The 23,810-nt window shown below is 42.3% G+C and overlaps 2 protein-coding genes and 1 pseudogene across 5 annotated transcripts in view; 1 reads left to right on the top strand and 2 right to left on the bottom strand.

The window, feature by feature from the left end:
• Nucleotides 1-1,019: 1,019 nt before the first annotated feature.
• Nucleotides 1,020-2,446, bottom strand: LOC112264446 (fatty acid-binding protein, heart). Its single transcript, XM_024441057.2, has 4 exons — nt 2,288-2,446; nt 1,924-2,099; nt 1,726-1,830; nt 1,020-1,261 (listed from the first exon to the last, which is right to left on the bottom strand). The coding sequence occupies exons 1-4, from the start codon at nt 2,358-2,360 to the stop codon at nt 1,208-1,210; spliced, it is 408 nt and encodes a 135-aa protein (XP_024296825.1). The 5' UTR covers nt 2,361-2,446; the 3' UTR covers nt 1,020-1,207.
• Nucleotides 2,447-2,929: 483 nt separating this feature from the next.
• Nucleotides 2,930-4,667, bottom strand: LOC112264447 (annotated as a pseudogene).
• Nucleotides 4,668-10,839: 6,172 nt separating this feature from the next.
• The window catches only part of pag1 (phosphoprotein membrane anchor with glycosphingolipid microdomains 1), a 91,671-nt gene continuing 78,700 nt past the window's right edge, over nt 10,840-23,810 (top strand). For all 4 annotated transcript variants that reach the window (XM_024441056.2, XM_024441055.2, XM_024441054.2 and 1 more), the window contains exon 1: nt 10,840-11,098. The gene's annotated coding sequence lies outside the window, so the exon portion shown is untranslated. The remainder of the gene's footprint in view (nt 11,099-23,810) is intronic.

The raw sequence follows: 23,810 nt of genomic DNA, 5'->3' as shown, positions 1-23,810 counted from the left end.
GATCCACCGTGCTTGTCAGACCATGAGATATCCTGAAAATCGGTCTTCTCACAAAATCGTCTGTAACGTCCGTACGGTTTGGCCTAGAAACTATTGCGACCCTCACAGTGTCTTGGGACTCGTCTGAAGTCGATACAGCCGAACTACCAACTTTTGTCTGTGGAGTCCGAACAGTTTAGGCTATACAGTTTGGGCTTCCACTCTGTGGAAAGGTGAGACTCTCACAAACACATACATGTTGCTTGATTTGCTCTAGGATGCCCACAGGCCTCACAAGACTCATCTGAAGACCCCCCCTGGTACCAGTTAAAAACAACATGGAAGTATACAGAATATGGAGACTGTTTAGTGACAAAAAAGGGGTTAAATATATGTAAAGAAAACTAAAACAAATCTTTCCTGACACTTCAGAACAAACTTCCTTTAGATTTTTTGGGGAGGGGGACTAGCTGTTGCTCCATCAAGTGAATCTGTTATTCAATGCATGTGTTCAGCAAATGTTTTTATTTTATTTTTGGGGGATCTTTCAAGGGGTCTTAAAATTTGAAATCAAATAGCAAAATAATCCTTCATATGACATTCATAAAACAATTCCATATAGCTTACCAGAACCCCTTCCCCGGCTTAGACAAGACCAAGACTGTAATGGGTTAAACACATGGTTATGATAAAGCCAAGGGAGCTGACAAATATCCATGTTTGCGATAATCAAATATACTTAATTATTTGTTGCAGAAAACAATGATGGATTTGTTCATTGTTAAAGCTCATTGCAATCAAGAAAGACATCTGTTATTTAAGGAGAAATGTGGCAACACGATGGGATGAAATCTCCCACATTTTGTGTCAAAGTCTATGAATAAAATGTGTTCTTGTCTTATGTCTCATTATTTTTTATATGTTTAGAGTTAAAAAAGTAAAACATACATGTAAGTCTTTCGTGGTCAATATTGTCCCTACTGTCACATCTGGAGAATCCAACCAAGACATTGTGCAATAATTCCAAATGAGAACAGAGGGAAATTTAAAGTTTTTTATTAAAACCAAAACAATGTTTATAACCAAATGTATTATATTGAAGTATTACAATGCATAAATTTGTTTGGCAATACAATGAATAATATGAGCAATACGCGCTGTAACTTTAGCTTTGCTGCTCATTGAACTGAGCCTGTCGTCATCCGAAACAAAATGGTCCTGAGTCCCATTACACCTCCTTCATGTATGTCCTCACCGCAATCACATCTCCCATCATGCATTTCTGTAAGGATGAGAAGTAAGAGTGGAAGAGGAGTGGAAGAGGAGAGGAAGTGGAGAGGAGGGGAAAGGAGAAGAGAGGAGAATAGGAGAGGAAAATAGGGTGTGTTACAGTAGGTCAGAGTTGAGATGTTTCAGGTGCAGGCGAAGAGCCAGGAATACACATTCCAGCATATGTTTTAGGTTAAAGGGTGATAAAACACTTGTCCAATGTCAGATGTAAAATGGTTGAGCTTATATTGTCAAGTGTGACTTAACTTTCCCAACAAGTTTCATTGGCAACATTTCAACTTTGTGGTGAAAAAGGTTTTTTAAAATGCATTTATATCATACATTTTTACATTAGTCTGTCAAGTTTAGAAGTTATTTACAAATAAACAAGCACTACAAACATGCCAAAAAAAGACTACAGGACCATTTGAGAAACGTTTCTTTATTTATATAAGTAATTAAAAAACGATTCCTTACCGCTATCAACTTTCCATCACCAGTCACCTCTCTCTCTATTGTTGTCTCTTTGCCGTCCCACTTCTGTTTTTGCACAAGTTTGCAATTTTCAAGACTAAAAACGGTCTGAAGATGAAAGGGAAAAAATGAAAGTTATTTCCAATGACCCGTTAACCCAAATCAACGAACTTTCACACACAGATTTTTATCAAAACCAACCATTGTTTTTCTGTCGTCTGCGGTTGTTTCTTCGAAAGGCTCGTTGAGATTGAATTTAACCTCAACCGTTTTGAAAGTGCTCTGAGATTTCAAACAGATCATTCCTTGGTCGTCCATGTTGATGATCAAACTGGGCTTGGTGCGGTTTCCCACCTGTCGGGTCGCGAAACCAACACCTGCACAACGGAGAACAAACTGTCAAGAGGGATGTATTGACAGTGTGGCGTGGTGCAACCCAATGCATAATACATAATAATTTATGTAAATAAAAATGACTAGCCTTATCATAGCATCATGTTATATGTATATTATTATATACATTCATATGTAATTAATAATTTAAGATTGGACAAATATATCATACCCAAAGCTTTCATGTAGTCATCAAAGTTCTCGCTGGAAATCATTTTCCAGGTCCCCACAAACTTGTCAACCATCTTTCCAGTTAACCTATCTACAATATTCCCAACAGTTCAGTCTATTGGTCCAAGCTCAACTCTACTCACTCTGTTGAGAACTGAGCCACGGTTTTAAAGGGATCTCTCTGGCTCGCGCATTCTAAAACTACCCAATCACAGTCACGAACGTCACTGTATGTAGTTCCTCAATTTTCGATGGATGGAATAATGCTAGAATGGGTGAAAGGTTTTTGACTGCTACATCTACTACTGTGCCAAATTACGTTTAGTTGACTATGTCAGAGGCTATGCGTTTCACAATGTCCTTTCAAATGCTTAAAAGAGTGTCTATTACTCTGCAAATAGTTGACAAATCACATGCTCCAAAACTATGACAGAGGGAGATAATACAATCTAATAGCCTACATAGAGTGGACAAAGATTGTCTTAAACTTGGCAGAAAAAAATACAATCATTTTCACTTCAAATAAGTCTTATGCCATCGAACCTAAATAACTTAAAAAAGTGAAAATGGACACATTACAACTTCGCTAAACGTAAAACCATTCAATAAGTTCTATAATGGAGTGAAAACCAACACAGAACAGTTCAATTAAAGTATTTTATTATAAACATTTACAAAAACCAACACAGAACAGTTCAATTAAAGTATTTTATTATAAACATTTACAAAAACCAACACAGAACAGTTCAATTAAAGTATTTTATTATAAACATTTACAAAAACCAACACAGAACAGTTCAATTAAAGTATTTTATTATAAACATTTACAAAAACCAACACAGAACAGTTCAATTAAAGTATTTTATTATAAACATTTACAAATACCAACACAGAACAGTTCAATTAAAGTATTTTATTATAAACATTTACAAATACCAACACAGAACAGTTCAATTAAAGTATTTTGGGTGGGACTACTTCTTGGCTGTAATTTTGGCCTGGGGGTCCTTGGCTACACATCGGGACTGCAGTGCTGTCAGCATCTCCTTGATGGTCAGTCTCGCTCCCTTCATCATTAGCCTTTCTCCGTCCACTGTAGGGAAGAGGGTAAAGCACTCGTTGAGCTGAGGCAGGATAAAAGTTACACAAAACCAAATTGGGAACTCAGCTACTTGGTACCAAATGGTGAGGACCCCAAATAATCCAATAAGCTAATTACTATTATGTAGGCTAATTATGTTTTTGTAAATACTGGACTGGAACAAAAGCCTGCACACTATATCTCTCCAGTACCAGGATTGGTGACAACTGGCAATATAGTCCTACTTTAGGCCTATATTATGTAAAGCTTAGGTAAAAGTCAACTTTATTCTACTTACTAAATGTAATGTCCACCAGTGGTTCAGACTGGTCATGCTCCACTTCTGTCATCACCTCACAGTTTATACTGGTAGATCTGGCCTTCTCAGATCCAACCATGACCAGGAACTCCCTGCAGGACACCAACAAGGAACATCACATTAACAGGGGATGCATCTCTGTGTGGGGATTGATCCATCACCGGAATAAGAAATATAGATTAACTTCACCCATTCAGAAGAGAAAAAATATCTGTAAATTACATGCCAACCGTTACTTATTTCAGCGAGCCTCTTAATTATGGAATGCGCCTTGTGGCTACACATGCTATGCAGTAGATTATAGGCCTACATAATCAGTTAATGAATAGTTTATAGATGTTTTGTAAATCTGGAATAAACAGTCATATAACACATTGCTTGATGATGCTTGCCAAATATTGAGTTTACAGCAATAGCATTCTAACATTAGCATTTAACGGTTGTTGCCAGTGAAGCAAGAAGCTGAATGACAATCTCGATCTACCAATCTCAACGTTTATTAGGCGAGATATTTAAGGTCGCTAGCTAGAAACTAATAACCTTGCTAAATCTGTCTATATCAACAATATGAAGAAATGTTGCTAAAAAAATGACTGGTTGCACTGATAACATTAAACGATGCCGTGATTGTCTGTGAGCATCTGTGAAATGAGAGATGCATTATGTCCTACAGGAGAGGGTTGCTTCCCTTTCATCGAATGAATCAAAGTACATTCTGCTCACTAGAAAAATGTATATTCACATGGCTCAAGTAGACAACTTACTTTCTTACCGTGTGGAACGAACATTGGATTCAAATGGACAAATCTGCACAACAATGTTCTTGACTGCTTCAGCACCACCGCTGACCTACCGTATGCCGCCATATTTTCGCAACGATGACCTTTCAACCTGGGCGCTGTTCAGGAAAGTCTCGAGCGCAGATTCTGCAAGAGTGAGTTCACAGTTTTTAAACTGTTCTGTTACTGTTTCTAGGTGGTTGAGCAGACTCCTGGCACACAGACCCAGTGTCATTGTTTCTAGGGGGTGGTTGATGTTGATTTATTTTAATATGACACTATCAGGTGGGTGTGTCACTGCAGATAGGCTAATTTTGAAAACATACAGATCTGCTTTACTTACTTTCACCTCCGGAGAATGTGTTCAGTCGCGGGTACGGTCTCAGAAGAGCCTATGAGCATATTGACAGATCTATAGATAATTTGAAAATTTACTGAATACTCTCACAAATGTTCATCGCTAGAGGGGAGTAGTGGATAACACAAGTAAAAGCTTCCTATGTCACTTTCACTAATTGCTCATTTTGCACACACTAGATGGCAGTAATGGATAAAACATGACTAATGTTACAAATGGATCATTCAAATAATTTATCGGGTTACAACTTTGCATGGTGTGTGAACATAGTTTAAACATTTATTTAACGAGTGACTGCATTTAAAAAGCAACGAATCCCTTTGAAAATGACATCTATTGAGTCAGTATCAGTTATTCTAGTGTCAAAATTGACTACAAAGTGTAAGTAGGATCATTTGGGTCATAAAGTCAGTCTCGTCTTAAATGGAGTTTGGAACATCCATGTGTCACAACTGGTAATGAAGGTTGGGTTTTGATTATATGATTTCCATTTGCCCACTAACATGGGGTGAACAGCTGCAGTGATTGCTCTCTGTCCAATAGCATAGACAGTGAGACAGACTTCCTCATCTACAGTGTCTCATGGGGGAAAAACATAATTAACCAAATGCAGAGCCAGTCAGGAAACACACCCCCAAGACTGAAATCTCGTTTTTCTTATGAGTAACAGAAAAACACCAATGCCAATCAGCATGTTCAATAGCTCTTTAAATCGTCTTTGGTGTGTGGGTGAATATGTTGTAGATAGCCCAGTGTAGTGAACGGCGGGTCAGGGAAGCAAACCCAGGGTGCTGGCGTGAAAGGCAAACAGTCTGCGCATTGAAACAATAGGCTTAACCCACTTGGTGGGAATTGTAATGTGGCTCATATAGCAAGGCTCACTACACTGCCCCCTCCAAACCGGAAGGCACATCCTCTTGTTTCGACTACTCAGACACCTTTAAAAGTGTGGGCCGTGTGTTGCAATGGCCTCATTGAACCAGTACATCATCCCACTTCTAGCACCAATGTAGCGATTGGCAGGGCAGGGAAGCTAACCAGGGTCCCTAGCGCGAAAGGCAAAAACCCCACGTATTGCGCCAATAGGGTTATCCCACTTGGTGGGAATTGTAACAAGGATCGCTACAATAGGATTAATTAGGCTATAATTCAGTGCCACTGACAGCATACTTTATAATATGTACAAACTTAGGTAGGCTTTGGCAAATCATGTTCACCTTATTGAAATGATGACTACAGAGTTTTGAAACCCAGAGGACCAACAGACTCGACAAACCAGACCAGGGTTTGGGAAGTCAATGGGAGAAGTAAAAAATGGATCCTAAATTGTTAATTTTTTCGAAATCTAAAGGCAAAATCTAGATTTGAGACAATGTCTTAAGTAGCTGAAAATGTCATGACTACAACTTCTTTAGATGTGTTTCTGGGCATGAGCTATGCTAGCTAATGTCACAATGACAACACCTACAGTACAAGCGTAATCAGGGATTTCCAGAGTCCTATATTTAAGTAATAAGACCTGAGGGGGTGTGGTATATGGCCAATATACCAAGGCTAAGAGCTGTTCTTATAAGTGACACAACGCAGAGTGCCTGGATATAGCCCTTAGTCGTGGTATATTGGCCATATACCACAAACCCCCGAGGAGCCTTATTGCTATTATAAACTGCTTTCAAGTCTGATATACCACGGCTGTCAGCCAATCACAACCGGCCGTGATTGGGAGTCCCAAAGGGCGGTGCACATTTGGCCCAGCGTTGTCCGGGTTTGGCCAGTGTAGGCTGTCATTGTAAATAAGAATTTGTTCTTAACTGACTTGCCTAGTTAAATAAAGGTACATTTTTATTTGAAAAAAAATCTGCATTCAGGGATCAAACCATTCAGTATGTAAGAGAAAATATACCACAGGTATGATGCGAAACTACTTTTTTACTGTTCTAATTACATTGGTAAGCAATTTATAATAGCAATAAGGCTCCTCAGGGGTTAGTGGTACTGTATATGGCCAATATAAAGCAGCTAAGGGCTGTATCCAGGCACTCTGCGTCGTGTCACTTATAAGAACAGCCCTTAGCCGTGGTATATTGGCCATGTGTCACACCCCCTCAGGACTTATTGCTTAAATATACCACAGCGTTCAGCCAATCAGCATCTAGGAGCCAAACTACCCAGTTTATAATTCTTAATATTTAGCTCTGGAGATTTCTATTGGCGAAACAATTTCTAGGCGTCTTTATTTAAAAATGGTGGATAAATTATAGATAGCTCACTCAAGCCATTTACAATTGTCCCGAAAAAGTATGTTCTGGTTTATTTAAGTGGGTTTGTCTCCATAGACACCAATGCAGTAGCAGCTGGGTCTGGTCTACTTAGGTCATTGACTTTCATTGAACCAGTAAAAAACTATGAGTGGGGTGTATCACTTCCTCTTCCATCTCTGAATGGACTTACCTCTCACTTGACTTACCTCTCACTACCATCAAGACATCCAGTTTCATCTGCCGCAGGCCTACTGTAGTGTTCTTGTCCACAAAGTGGAAGGAGCAAACGTGATCATGATCGCGAACCAGGGACCCTCTGCACACATCAACAACAGTCACCCACGAAGCATCGTTACCCATCGCTCCACAAAAGCCACGGCCCTTGCAGAGCAAGGGGAACTACTACTTCAAGGTCTCAGAGCAAGTGACGTCACCGATTGAAATGCTATTTAGCGCGAACACCGCTAACTAGCTAGCCATTTCACATCCGTTACATATGCTACACTCTTAGATTAAAAAGAATTGAAGAACCCTTTTTGGTTCCAGGTAGAACCCTTTCCAGGTTCTACGTGGAACCCAAAATAGTTCTACCTGGAGCCAGAAAGGGTTCTACCTGGAACCAAAAAGGGTTCTACCTGGAACCAGAAAGGGTTCTCCTATGGGGGTAGACAAAGAATCCTTTTGGAACCCATTTTTCTAAGAGTGTACTAGTATATGCTACTAGTTTGTCATGAAGAACTCATCGTTAAACGGTGGGTCAAGTTAGCTAGCTACTGCAAGTAACTGAAGCCGAAGTGTGAAGAATTGGCTACTGGAAGTTCCACCACTAAGGAAGCAAAGATGGCGGCGGCAGCTCTATTTCCATTAAGTTCTCTCAGTATTGGCTATAGGCTATTTAATTTCCACTGGTCATAATAAACAATAATTATCCATGTGTATCCTAAGTGACCAAATATTTTGTATAATTTCAGTTTTTTTCGTGCATCTATAGCACATATTTTATGCTGTTCTCTTAATTAATATTCAATAAACACTAGCGACTGTTTCTGAATAACATGACATGATTGATTACTGTAACTGAGAGGAAATCTCTACTGACAATCTCTGCTAATCTACTGACTGATGATGTTGGTGTGTAAAATTAAGTTAGGTTGGAGAGGACCCACCGTCTGGGGCAATCTGTCATGATCTAATTTAATATAGCAGAGGTAAATACATGCACACGCACACAGACACACACACACACACACACACACACACACACACACACACACACACACACACACACGCACACACACACACACGCACACAGACAGTGTCATGCTCTGAGTCAATAAAGCAGAGGTGTGTCTTTAAAATAGACAATCAAACTGACAAGTCACATAATCAAATGAATGGCGAGTGAGGAAGTAGAGTAAAAGGCAAGCTACAGTTGTTTGCTTCTAGAACCAGGTGGAAGGGGTCAACTATACAAGAATGCACACAATGCAAAACACTTTTATTCAAATGATACTGTCGGTGGTTTGTCAGATGCCGTTCGTGTTTGAGTCTTTTCATGGGGTTCTACTCCATGTGTCGCCTACATAGTGCTTTATTAACACAGGCATTTTCCCGATTTAACCAAGAAAAGTTGTCAAAACTGATTTCCAAGCAGAAAATGTCAAACAATATGCCATTGGATTATAATGAAAAGCAGTGGGTGAATGTAGCAGTATTCATGAATCAAATCCATTCATGGTACACTTAATTTAAACTCAGATAGATAGCCCCACCTTCATGTCTAGCGTACCAAGAAATATGGTAGATATATTCTGCCAGGGCTTCTGTGTCCTCTGAACCATAAATAAATGTAGGCAGGCTACAGTACGCATGCAGTACAATGATAACAGCTGTGGTGGGTTGTGACTGTGAGAAAACATTGTATATGACAACATACGTCACCAAAATATTTCCAAGATGCCATCGTCTCTTTTTCAGTTTTGCGGAAATAAAATGCTTTAATTTTTAGCTATACTCTATTCATCAAAGTGATAAATAGTGTTAAAAGGGGTTTTATGACATTCCCACACCCTCGCCATTAATGTCCATTTTTCTATTAAGAAGTGTAAGTAACGGGCTTTATTTTGATTCATACAGTATTCACCACTCCCCAAACCCTGTTGCAGCCCTAAACTCAATGTTCTGTTCAGTCAGAGGACCAAGTCATAAGCAGGGAGGGGGCAGGCTCAAAGAAACAATGTAGCGGAATTGACCAGGGAGGGGTCAGGCTCAAAGAAACAATGTAGCGGAATTGACCAGGGAGGGGTCAGGCTCAAAGAAACAATGTAGCGGAATTGACCAGGGAGGGGTCAGGCTCAAAGAAACAATGTAGCGGAATTGACCAGGGAGGGGGCAGGCTCAAAGAAACAATGTAGCGGAATTGACCAGGGAGGGGTCAGGCTCAAAGAAACAATGTAGCGGAATTGACCAGGGAGGGGGCAGGCTCAAAGAAACAATGTAGCGGAATTGACCAGGGAGGGGGCAGGCTCAAAGAAACAATGTAGCGGAATTGACCAGGGAGGGGTCAGGCTCAAAGAAACAATGTAGCGGAATTGACCAGGGAGGGGTCAGGCTCAAAGAAACAATGTAGCGGAATTGACCAGGGAGGGGGCAGGCTCAAAGAAACAATGTAGCAGAAATGACCAGGGAGGGGTCAGGCTCAAAGAAACAATGTAGCGGAATTGACCAGGGAGGGGTCAGGCTCAAAGAAACAATGTAGCGGAATTGACCAGGGAGGGGTCAGGCTCAAAGAAACAATGTAGCGGAATTGACCAGGGAGGGGTCAGGCTCAAAGAAACAATGTAGCAGAATTGACCAGGGAGGGGTCAGGCTCAAAGAAACAATGTAGCGGAATTGGCCAGGGAGGGGTCAGGCACAAAGAAACAATGTAGCGGAATTGACCAGGGAGGGGTCAGGCTCAAAGAAACAATGTAGCGGAATTGGCCAGGGAGGGGTCAGGCACAAAGAAACAATGTAGCGGAATTGACCAGGGAGGGGTCAGGCTCAAAGAAACAATGTAGCGGAATTGACCAGGGAGGGGTCAGGCTCAAAGAAACAATGTAGCGGAATTGACCAGGGAGGGGTCAATTCCTAATAAAGGTTCAATAACAGTAAGGGGTGTTTGTATATTATTTTCTACTGGTTTTGTCAACTTTGAGTGCCTAAATATAAGTTATGGCCATGCTGAATTATTATTTCAATCAGCCTAGGAGGGGATTATCAGGAAGCCAAAGATGACTGTCATTGTCTTACTTCATTTATTAACCAAAGCAGGGCTCAATCCCAAAATACCCATATAGGCTTGTTGAAGACGGACAGACCACCGCTATTGTCTTTGTGTAGGCTACCCTGTGTTCTTAATACTCATCTATCAAGGTATCTTGTTCTGCAAATAAAAGTGGTGTTCTAAAACAATTAAATACCATTATATTAATGTATAACAAGTTAGATCTAGCCTAATACATGGATTCTACATTACATTACTATATATTTCCCATTGAATGTGTGTTGAATCAACTGGTTGAATCAACGTTGTTTCCACGTCATTTCAATGACATTAAATTGAACCAACGTTGAATAGACGTTGAATTGACATCTGTTTCCAGTGGGAACGCTCTCCACGTTCTGAGTGCAATTACGCACTACATGTCCCAGAGACCATAGCGCAGCTGCTTGCCCGATCTGTCACTCCTACTCAACATTTTACCGGAGAAAAGGAGTGGGTCTGGGTGCATAGTCAGAATAGCAACGTACTACGTCTGGGAATATTCGTGCACGGTAGATAACGCGCCTCAGAGCTCCTCAGTTTTGAATACAATTTGTTTTTGAGGGTCTACCAAGACGTATTCATTTTATGTAAATTCTTTATTAAATGCGGGGTTTTCTGAGGTGGTGGAGCCGCACTGCACAAATCCAACGAGTTTCAATTCAACAGTAGCCTAACGACCGACTGCTATTCATGGATGGTCTTCTAAGGTAAGTGGTCTCCAGACTCCATCAGCGAATGTAGAAAGTTGCGTCTTCATGTCGACGGGTCCGTTTATTTCGAATGGTATTGAGGTGTGGGTTTGGGTTGCTATAGGCAAATTTTCCCGAAACTTCATTGATATGTCTTAAAAAAATAATAAATAATGCCGCAGCACCGCCATGCGAGGAAGGCGGGCGTCGAACCGTCGCTTTGAGGAATGGACCAAATTTTGGGGGGAATATTGATTAGGAAGATAGTAGCCGTGGTTCTCAACGTCACAGTTGAAAAATTCGACTAGGGTGATAGGGCACATGGGTTGCAGGGAGACCGCTATCGGATAATAGGTGTATGCTGCTTCAACTAGTTGGAGCGCTGAATCAAAGTTTCTGCATAGTTAGGCAATTTAATATATTGTAATGTAGCAGTTACAATGTGGGGGATCAATTCAAAGTTGAATGCTGTGCATCTCGCTTGCTGCCCTGCGTTTGCCATGAGTTCTCAGTTTTTACTGAGAAGTATATTAATTCCTTCCTATTTCATATTGTAGGCTTTTCAAAAAGCCACACATGTATTATGGATAAGAAGACAGACTTGGCATGGTATTACTATAAAGAAGCTTTTACACTTTCAAGACAAATGTAGAGATTAGAGCATTGGCCTCTTGCAAAGATTTTGTTTGTCTATTCTCTTCAAGCACAACCGTTTTTTTAGTTTTATAGTCAATGAAATTAATATTATCTAGTATTTGGCACTCAATTTTTATAACAGTGACATTACTCTAGTGTTGAGATGCAAATGTACTTCCTGCATGGGTACATATATAAACTGGGTATATAGTCACACCGCAAGACCAGCAGCAGGTGACAGTAGGTGTTTTATATTCTACTTAGTACCCTGATGGTATATTGAGATGCCCAGTGTTATTGACACCAACAGGCGTTTAGAGGTTTCTTCCTACCACTGGCATGGCAGGCTGGCACTTACTGTACCCCTGTGCCAAGAGAAACACCCTCCCTCGGTCTGTGTGGACGTCCTCTGTGTGTGTTGTCTGTGTGTGTGTGTGCGTGTAGTCTGTCTACGGGGATTAAAAAGAAAAAGATTCTCTGGCCAGTTTGGCAGTATGCAGTGCAGACAACCACTACTACTGTAACATAACAATCATCACATTATTTTGACCACATGTTGGACGCTTCCCTCAGGAAGACGGTTACTCTCTGCTGTACTATATACCACAGTGAGTTTATTGACTGATAGTTACTGTTAATCTAAAAGTCTTGATATAAACAAGCCTTTGTCATTCAAATGATTGATTTAATAAGATGACAGCGTTAACAGCTGCGTTCGTTAATGCCAGCTTATTACACCTTCATGTCAAAGATGTGGTTTGAATCAGTTTCGAGTTTTATTAGTCGTATGTACAGAATACACATGGTATACATTGTCCAACGAAATGCTTACAGCTCAACATCCTAGTTTTTCACTGATAGTAATATAATAGTGATTGTGTTTGACAACATAGTTTGAAGCAGACAACAGTGCGTGCGGGACATATCTGTCATAACTGTAACCCCTACATTAGTGGTGTACTATGTCAGGTCAAAACGAGCTGTAGGGAAACTGGCAGCTGTTGGTGGAGGGGACTTGAAGTGCACTTCTTCAGCACACACAACTACGTTCTTCTAAAACACGGGGAACCAACACAACTACGTTCTTCTAAAACACGAGGAACCAACACAACCACGTTCTTCTAAAACACGGGGAACCAACACAACTACGTTCTTCTAAAACACGAGGAACCAACACAACCACGTTCTTCTAAAACACGGGGAACCAACACAACTACGTTCTTCTAAAACACGGGGAACCAACACAACCACGTTCTTCTAAAACACGGGAACCAACACAACTACGTTCTTCTAAAACACGAGGAACCAACACAACCACGTTCTTCTAAAACACGAGGAACCAACACAACTACGTTCTTCTAAAACACGGGGAACCAACACAACTACGTTCTTCTAAAACACGGGGAACCAACACGACTACGTTCTTCTAAAACATGGGGAACCAACACAACTACGTTCTTCTAAAACACGGGGAACCAACACAACTACGTTCTTCTAAAACACGGGAACCAACACAACTACGTTCTTCTAAAACACGGGGAACCAACACAACTACGTTCTTCTAAAACACGGGGAACCAACACAACCACGTTCTTCTAAAACACGGGAACCAACACAACTACGTTCTTCTAAAACACGGGAACCAACACAACCACGTTCTTCTAAAACACGGGGAACCAACACAACCACGTTCTTCTAAAACACGGGAACCAACACAACTACGTTCTTCTAAAACACGGGAACCAACACAACCACGTTCTTCTAAAACACGGGAACCAACACAACTACGTCCTTCTAAAACACGGGAATCAACACAACTACGTTCTTCTAAAACACGGGAACCAACACAACTACGTTCTTCTAAAACACGGGAACCAACACAACTACGTCCTTCTAAAACACGGGAACCAACACAACTACGTTCTTCTAAAACATGGGGAACCAACACAACTACGTTCTTCTAAAACACGGGAACCAACACAACTACGTCCTTCTAAAACACGGGAATCAACACAACTACGTTCTTCTAAAACACGGGAACCAACACAACTACGTTCTTCTAAAACACGGGAACCAACACAACTACGTTCTTCTAAAACACGGGAACCAACACGACTACGTTCTTCTAAAACACGGGGAACCAACACAACTACGTCCTTCTAAAACACGGGAATCAACACAACTACGTTCTTCTAAAACACGGGAACCAACACAACTACGTCCTTCTAAAACACGGGAACCAACACAACTACATTCTTCTAAAACACGGGAACCAACACAACTACGTTCTTCTAAAACACGGGAACCAACACAACTACGTTCTTCTAAAACACGGGAATCAACACAACTACGTTCTTCTAAAACACGGGAACCAACACAACTACGTTCTTCTAAAACACGGGAACCAACACAACTACGTTCTTCTAAAACACGGGAACCAACACGACTACGTTCTTCTAAAACACGGGAACCAACACAACTACGTTCTTCTAAAACACGGGGAACCAACACAACTACGTTCTTCTAAAACACGGGAACCAACACAACTACGTTCTTCTAAAACACGAGGAACCAACACAACCACGTTCTTCTAAAACACGGGAACCAACACAACTACGTTCTTCTAAAACACGAGGAACCAACACAACTACGTTCTTCTAAAACACGGGAACCAACACAACTACGTTCTTCTAAAACACGGGAACCAACACAACTACGTTCTTCTAAAACACGGGAACCAACACGACTACGTTCTTCTAAAACACGGGAACCAACACAACTACGTTCTTCTAAAACACGGGAACCAACACAACTACGTTCTTCTAAAACACGTGGAACCAACACAACTACGTTCTTCTAAAACACGGGAACCAACACAACTACGTTCTTCTAAAACACGGGAACCAACACAACTACGTCCTTCTAAAACACGGGAACCAACACAACTACGTTCTTCTAAAACATGGGGAACCAACACAACTACGTTCTTCTAAAACACGGGAACCAACACAACTACGTCCTTCTAAAACACGGGAATCAACACAACTACGTTCTTCTAAAACACGGGAACCAACACAACTACGTTCTTCTAAAACACGGGGAACCAACACAACTACGTTCTTCTAAAACACGGGAACCAACACAACTACGTTCTTCTAAAACACGGGAACCAACACAACTACGTTCTTCTAAAACACGGGAACAAACACAACTACGTCCTTCTAAAACACGGGAACCAACACAACTACGTTCTTCTAAAACACGGGAACCAACACAACTACGTTCTTCTAAAACACAGGGAACCAACACAACTACGTTCTTCTAAAACACGGGGAACCAACACGACTACGTTCTTCTAAAACATGGGGAACCAACACAACTACGTTCTTCTAAAACACGGGAACCAACACAACTACGTTCTTCTAAAACACGGGGAACCAACACAACTACGTCCTTCTAAAACACGGGAACCAACACAACTACGTTCTTCTAAAACACGGGGAACCAACACAACTACGTTCTTCTAAAACACGGGGAACCAACACAACTACGTTCTTCTAAAACACGGGAACCAACACAACTACGTTCTTCTAAAACACGGGAACCAACACAACTACGTTCTTCTAAAACACGGGAACCAACACAACTACGTTCTTCTAAAACACGGGAACCAACACAACTACGTTCTTCTAAAACACGGGAACCAACACAACTACGTCCTTCTAAAACACGGGAACCAACACAACTACGTTCTTCTAAAACACGGGGAACCAACACAACTACGTTCTTCTAAAACACGGGGAACCAACACAACTACGTTCTTCTAAAACACGGGGAACCAACACAACTACGTTCTTCTAAAACACGGGGAACCAACACAACTACGTTCTTCTAAAACACGGGGAACCAACACAACTACGTCCTTCTAAAACACGGGGAACTATGAGGACTTTGGAGAGATGGAAGCTTTTTGTTTACACCTTCTGAGTGACAGGAGCACACTTCCGTTGTCCAAGTGTTTCTACAGCTGGGATTAGAGACCATGTGTGAAGTTGTCTGCACTTCACCCACTGGGCTTCTCAACCTTGATTATACTGATAGCTAGTGATAGGGATGCCATAAACATATAACATGATTATTGTCTGATTTATTTAAATAGGCTTTACTGATCTAGGCTAATGTATATCTATCTCACACATGCTTGATTATCCACTTCAGAAAGCTTGAAAAGTGTTTGTTACCATCATTCGGATGTAAACAGTGAGGTGTCTGGTTCTCCACTCTGACACTCTGAGAGGCAATTACTTCAACATGCTCCATTTGACACCTTTGAACATTAAACTGGTTTACCTCAGGGGCTGAGAGTGAAATTGTGAAAATTGCTACGGGCCCCTGGTTATAAGTGTTTGTGTGTCTGTGCATGCATGCGTCAGTGTGTGTGTGTGTGTTGGGATGCTAATGGTTTAGCCAGGTTTGTTCTGTTATCACAGGGATGTGTGTGTGTGTGTGTGTGTGTATGTGTTGGGATGCTAATGGTTTAGCCAGGTTTGTTCTGTTAACCACAGGGATGTTTATATGAGATGTAGATTCTGATCACACAGGCTCAATAAAGTAGACTAGGAAACAGGAAGTACTCTTGAGCCACATCAGAGCCATTCTTCTCCCTCAGCCACAGTCACACTGTCAGCAAGCCTCTGTCAGCAGGGTGTTTGACAACTGTGGTTATAGTGAAAAGGGCTTTGTTGGCACTAAAACTTTCACTTTGTGCTTCGCCTCACCTACTCTAATTTCCAGGCTTCAAAATCCTCTCTATCTTCAGAGAACTCTCATTCCTTTCCCCCCTGCAAGCCTAAATTATTGAATTTAGTTTAGGCTACAAAACCATTTCCATTATTCTTAATTTCTCCAATAGCAATGGAATTAACAATTCACTCACCAGAAACTGTAAATGCTTTCTTATTATAGTTTAGTACTGTCCGTGTGTTTCACCTGAAACTTGTACACCTTTTTATGAAGATGTCATGGCAGAAACGGGGGGGGGGGATAGCGAGATGTATCGAAGCCAAGGACAGACATATTAAGAGAGGGATGAAAAATGAAGATAAATACAGAGAAAAAGAATGAGAGAGAGTAAATGCTAATAAAAGGAAGGTATTGATCTCTCCTCGTCAGACCATTGTTGGTGATCTTTAGATTCTCCTTACTGCTATTGACCCTGGTCAAATTGATTTTCTATTTGGACATGAACATTGTTAGAGCACTTGTTGCCATGGCCTTCAGAGCCTGTTAGTAGAGGCAATGATTGGAACAAGAACAACTGAAGAGACACAATTTTCAACAGACAGGTACATTTCTTAAAGGTCATTCCATTACATTGACATTCCTGGTGGTGGGAAAATGTGTTGATGCACTTTAATATCCACTAATACGAATTGATGCTGGAAAAACTCAATAACACCAAATTCACCCAGGATCTGAACCTAACTGTACTATTCATTACCTAATCAGATAAGGAAATGTCCTGGCCGTAATATTCAAAACGGGGAATCCACCTATCTGGCTGCATTGCAGAATACCCATTAATCGATTTGAATAATGATTTATAATAGAGGATTAGTTATTCTGTGACCCACTGAACAAGACAAACAGCTTCCAGCTTCCTTGATCATGTTACTGTGTGATTCAAATCTGCAAAACCCTATGATTGACGTGGTTATCCTGTCCGTGTTTACCCTGCTCCAACTTCACTCATTAGATCAGGTTTTGTTTTGCTGTGGTTGTTTGGTTTCCTATTAAATCACAGTAGATTATGACAGGGAGTAAGTCAGTGCGTCATGAGAAAGTGTCATTTTTCTGGTTCTGATGATTCATTGGGATGTCATGACATGTCTGCAATAGTCTCCTGGGATGAGTTTCAAATGGCATCTTATTCCGTATATAGTGCACTACTTTTGACCAGGCCCCTAGTATACTATTAGGGAATAGGGTGCCATTTGGAATTTAGCTCTGTGCAACACTTTGAAAACATCAGTGAGGGTAGTGTGGCGTGGGTAAAGGCCACAGCAGGGTACAGGGAAGTGAACACCAGGTAACATAGAAGGCTAGCTACACCCTTTTTCCTCAACAATTTAGGTGTGCACTTTAAAAGCCAATTGAAGCAATACACAGAGACATATTATAGACATCTGGTTGTCAGGTAGGCAACGCCTTTAAAACATGTCACTCTTGGACTGTCATTGTATTCCAGTCTTTGGAATGTTGGATCACCATTGTCTGAATTCCTTTTCTCAGGTTTAGCACCTACACTACCTAGCCAAATGTATGTGGACACGCATTCAAATAACTGGGTTCGGCTTAGAGGTCGACCGATTATGATTTTTCAACGCCGATACCGATTATTGGAGGACCAAAAAAGCAGATACCGATTAATCGGGCCGATTTTTATTTATTTATTTGTAATAATGACAATTACAACAATACTGAATGAACACTTATTTTAACTTAATATAATACATCAATAAAATTAATTTAGCCTCAAATAAATAATGAAACATGTTCAATTTGGTTTAAATAATGCAAAAACAAAGTGTTGGAGAAGAAAGTAAAAGTGCAATATGTGCCATGTAAGAAAGCTAACGTTTAAGTTCCATGCTCAGAACATGAGAACATGTTCCCAGGTAAGAAGTTTTAGGTTGTAGTTATTATAGGAATTATAGGACTATTTCCCTCTATACCATTTGTATTTCATTAACCTTTGACTATTGGATGTTCTTATAGGCACTTTAGTATTGTAAGGTTGCAAGATTGGATCCCCCGAGCTGACAAGGTGAAAATCTGTCGTTCTGCCCCTGAACGAGGCAGTTAACCCACCATTCCTAGGCCGTCATTGAAAATAAGAATGTGTTCTTAACTGACTAGCCTAGTTAAATAAAGGTGTAAATTAAAACAAAAAAATCGTCCATTCCGATTAATCGGTCGACCTCTAGTTCGGCTGTTTCAGCCACACATGTTTCTGACAGGCGTTTAAAATCGAGCACACAGCTATGCAATCTCCAGAAACAAACATTCGCAGTAGAATGGCCTTACTGAAGAGCTCAGTTACTTTCAACGGGGCACTGTCATAGGATTCTACCTTCTCCAACAAGTCAGTTCGTCTAGAGCTACTCGTCAACTGTAATTGCTGTTATTGTGAAGTGGAAACTTCTTGGAGTAACAACAGCTCAGCTGCGAAGTGGTAGGCCACACAAGCTCACAGAACGGGACCGCCGAGTGCTGTAGTGGTTAAAGATCGTCTGTCCGCTGTTGCAACACTCACTACAGAGTTCCAAACTGCCTCTGGAAGGAACGTCAGCACAAGAACTGTTCGTCGGGAGCGTCATGAAATGAGTTTCCATGGCCGAGCAGCCGCATACAAGACTAAGATCACCATGCGCAATACCAAGCGTTGGCTGGAGTGGTGTAAAGCTCACCGCCATTGTACTCTGGAGCAGTGGAAATGCATTCTCTGGAGTGATGAATCACTCTTCACCATCTAGCAGTCAGAAGGACAAATCTGGGTTTGGCGGATGCCAGGAGAACGTTACCTTCCTGACTCCATAGCGCCAACTGTAAAGTTTGGAGGAGGAATAATGGTCCGGGGCTGTTTTTCATGGTTTGGGCTAGGCCCCTTAGTTCCAAATCTTAACTCTACAGCATACAATGACATTCTAGACAAGTCTGTGCTTCGAACTTTGTGGCAACAGATTGGGGAAGGCCCTTTCCTGTTTCAGCATGACAATGCACAATGGTCCATACAGAAATGGTTTGATGAGATCGGTGTGGAAGAACTTGACTGGCCTGCACAGAGCCTTGACCTCAACCCCATCGAACACCTTTGGGATGAATTGGAACACCGACTGCGAGCCAGGCCTAATCGCCCAACATCAGTGTCCAACCCCACTAATACTCTTGTGCCTGAATGGAAGCAAGTCCCCGCAGGAATGTTCCAACATCTAGTGGAAAGCCTTCCCAGAAGAGTGGAGGCTGTTATAGCAGCAAATGGGATACCAACTTCATATTAATGGCCATCATTTTGGAATGAGATGTTCGACGAGCAGGTGTCCACATACCTTTCCATGTAGTGTACGATAACTACTGCCAGACGTGTTTGTCCAGACTCCAGACACAGTTCACATCACGGCGTGTCTGATCTTGCCTGTCCAACACACACTGTTATCAACCGGGGGGCCCTTAGCAATTTTCTCAGGATAACAGGGAGGAGGGAGGTTAAGGCTTGTGTCTGATAGTTGTCCTGTTGTTGGGAAGCCTGCGTTGCGTCTCTGCTGCTGCACTGCTCAGGTAGACATTTCCCAAGTATCGCCTGGCGACTGGCCCTTTCAAAGTAGACACTGCCGATGTGATTAAATGGAAGTGCCATAGCGGTGATGGGAAATCAGAAGTCTCCCTCAGGATTGTGGATAATTTGACACTTATCATGCGTTCCCCTACTGTCATTAGTACAGACCTGATGAGACTGGGGGAAACAAAGCTGTGTGCAACCAGTTAAAGGTCATTATTTTGCCCCATACGCACTGGGGGATGTGACGCTACCACTGGGGGATGTGACGCTACCACTGGGGGGATGTGACGCTACCACTGGGGGATGTGACGCTACCACTGGGGGGATGTGACGCTACCACTGGGGGGATGTGACGCTACCACTGGGGGGATGTGACGCTACCACTGGGGGATGTGACGCTACCACTGGGGGATGTGACGCTACCACTGGGGGATGTGACGCTACCACTGTGGGGGATGTGACGCTACCACTGGGGGGATGTGACGCTACCACGGGGGGATGTGACGCTACCACTGAGGGGGATGTGACGCTACCACTGAGGGGGATGTGACGCTACCACTGAGGGGGATGTGACGCTACCACTGAGGGGGATGTGACGCTACCACTGGGGGATGTGACGCTACCACTGGGGGATGTGACGCTACCACTGGGGGATGTGACGCTACCACTGGGGGATGTGACGCTACCACTGAGGGGGATGTGACGCTACCACTGAGGGGGATGTGACGCTACCACTGAGGGGGATGTGATGCTACCACTGAGGGGGATGTGACTCTACCACTGGGGGATGTGACACTACCACTGGGGGATGTGACGCTACCACTGGGGGATGTGACGCTACCACTGGGGGATGTGACGCTACCACTGGGGGATGTAACGCTACCACTGAGGGGATGTGACGCTACCACTGAGGGGATGTGACGCTACCACTGAGGGGGATGTGACGCTACCACTGAGGGGGATGTGACGCTACCACTGGGGGGATGTGACACTACCACTGGGGGATGTGACGCTACCACTGGGGGATGTGACGCTACCACTGGGGGGGATGTGACGCTACCACTGGGGTGGATGTGACGCTAACATAGAGTTACGTAGTTGACTCCAGCTTGAGGGTGGGCGTCAAGGATTGATTGGTCCTTTTGGAGATGACTTGCTGTGCTGTGACCTGAGGTGGCTGGGCTGGTTGTTGCTGTGGCTGCTGCCTGCAGTATGGAATCTGATAGGATAGAACAAGACAGAAGAGTACTGTGTGTGTGCGCAGAGTGTGTTGCTGCTGCTGTTTCTGTGTGATGTGACACAGACAGAGGGAAGAACCTCATCTCACACTCCACTGGATAACAACATTGCAGGGAGACTGGGAGAGAGAGACAAACCAACGCGCTCATACACACACACTGAAGCTCTGCCACCGTCTGACTAGGTGGCCCTGTAAAAAATGGTGTAGTGTTAATACTTCCTGTAGAGGAAGGCATTATTAATGTGTTTTTAAATCAGGTCTCACATAGTGTCAGTTTGTGTCTTATGGTCATGTGTTGATGAGAAACAGGAGCTTCATTCAACAGCAACACACCACCCAACATCCCTGGAGGACTTGTAGGAAAAAAATAAGGAAGGGAAGCGCTGTTAAGGTACACAATAGTAGGTTCTGGTAGACAGAAGCTGCTAAGGTACACAATAGTAGGTTCTGGTAGACAGAATCTGCTAAGGTACACAATAGTAGGTTCTGGTAGACAGAAGCTGCTAAGGTACACAATAGTAGGTTCTGGTAGACAGAATCTGCTAAGGTACACAATAGTAGGTTCTGGTAGACAGAAGCTGTTAAGCTACACAATAGTAGGTTCTGGTAGACAGAAGCTGTTAAGCTACACAATAGTAGGTTCTGTTAGACAAGCTGCTAAGGTACACAATAGTAGGTTCTGGTAGACAGAAGCTGCTAAGGTACACAATAGTAGGTTCTGGTAGACAGAAGCTGTTAAGGTACACAATAGTAGGTTCTGGTAGACAGAAGCTGTTAAGGTACACAATAGTAGGTTCTGGTAGACAGAAGCTGCTAAGGTACACAATAGTAGGTTCTGGTAGACAGAAGCTGCTAAGGTACACAATAGTAGGTTCTGGTAGACAGAAGCTGCTAAGGTACACAATAGTAGGTTCTGGTAGACAGAAGCTGCTAAGGTACACAATAGTAGGTTCTGTTAGACAAGCTGCTAAGGTACACAATAGTAGGTTCTGGTAGACAGAAGCTGCTAAGGTACACAATAGTAGGTTCTGGTAGACAGAAGCTGTTAAGGTACACAATAGTAGGTTCTGGTAGACAGAAGCTGTTAAGGTACACAATAGTAGGTTCTGGTAGACAGAAGCTGTTAAGGTACACAATAGTAGGTTCTGGTAGACAGAAGCTGTTAAGGTACACAATAGTAGGTTCTGGTAGACAGAAGCTGCTAAGGTACACAATAGTAGGTTCTGGTAGACAGAAGCTGTTAAGGTACACAATAGTAGGTTCTGGTAGACAGAAGCTGTTAAGGTACATAATAGTAGGTTCTGGTAGACAGAAGCTGTTAAGGTACATAATAGTAGGTTCTGGTAGACAGAAGCTGTTAAGGTACATAATAGTAGGTTCTGGTAGACAGAAGCTGTTAAGGTACATAATAGTAGGTTCTGGTAGACAGAAGCTGTTAAGGTACACAATAGTAGGTTCTGGTAGACAGAAGCTGTTAAGGTACACAATAGTAGGTTCTGGTAGACAGAAGCTGCTAAGGTACACAATAGTAGGTTCTGGTAGACAGAAGCTGTTAAGGTACATAATAGTAGGTTCTGGTAGACAGAAGCTGTTAAGGTACACAATAGTAGGTTCTGGTAGACAGAAGCTGCTCTTTGGTAAAAGGGTAAATTGGCCATCAAAAAGAAAGGAGGACCAAGGCACTCATATATGAATGAAAATGCCTTTATTTGTATGGCATGTTCAATGGAAACAAAGTTTAAAAACTCTGAGGCGTTTCGGCTGCATGGCCTTCATCAGGGAGTACCCTGAAGACCTGTTGCATCGGACTCAACAACCAAAATACACACGATGATAAACACAAACAACCATTTGTCTGTTTGTATGTCAGGAGGAGAGAAATCAAGGGCCTATGGTCCCCGAGGAGCAATGGGCCTGTTAATAGGCTTGTCTATTGATAAGAGGGACTGGTCTTGTTTATAGCCTTTTCTCCCAGCTATATGATCTGAGAACTATGCAGATGGTCTATAGAAACATGTTCAGATGTTTCTCATGTTTCTGGTATGCAGTTGTAGTTTGTTTTACTGTATTTGTACATTAGATACATAGTGGGCAGAGTCAGATGTCTGATAACATGCGTTGCAGTGCAGGTTTTGCTTACTGTGTTGTTTTTTTCACTGATTGCAATCAGAGGAGAAATGTGATGACCTGTCAAGTGGCCTCGCATCGAACGGAAGGTGGAGGCTCCTGGCAGAGAGGGGGCATCATCCAGTCTGAGAAAGACCTTATCTACCTCCTCCCTCTCTTTACCTCCCCTCTTCACCTCCCCTCTTCTCTCCCCACTCTCCTTCTTTCTGGAAACTTCCCAATCAGCAGTATCTGGTGTCCTGTCTATCGGTAGTCTTGGGTGGGCGGAGGGACGGGGACATGGATATTTATCCTCCTAATTACCCACAGTGCACCACACCACATAGCTTTTGTACTTTTCACAATTAAGGGGGACCTCCCTCTTCCTCTTCCTAATGGGTGGCCTGGCT

This window comes from Oncorhynchus tshawytscha, linkage group LG13 (genome assembly GCF_018296145.1).
Source record: "Oncorhynchus tshawytscha isolate Ot180627B linkage group LG13, Otsh_v2.0, whole genome shotgun sequence".
NCBI lineage: Eukaryota > Metazoa > Chordata > Actinopteri > Salmoniformes > Salmonidae > Oncorhynchus > Oncorhynchus tshawytscha.
Note: the sequence above shows the minus strand (reverse complement) of the source record. Positions and strands in the feature narration are given on the sequence as shown.

Excerpts from the sequence above, each read along its gene's own strand:
- LOC112264446 (XM_024441057.2), bottom strand. The coding sequence starts at position 2,360 with ATGGTTGACAAGTTTGTGGGGACCTGGAAAATGATTTCCAGCGAGAAC. Across the intron at positions 1,831-1,923 it reads CAGACGACAGAAAAACAATG|ACCGTTTTTAGTCTTGAAAA; the intron begins GTTGGTTTTGAT and ends TTTCATCTTCAG. Across the intron at positions 1,262-1,725 it reads GTGATGGAAAGTTGATAGCG|AAATGCATGATGGGAGATGT; the intron begins GTAAGGAATCGT and ends TCATCCTTACAG.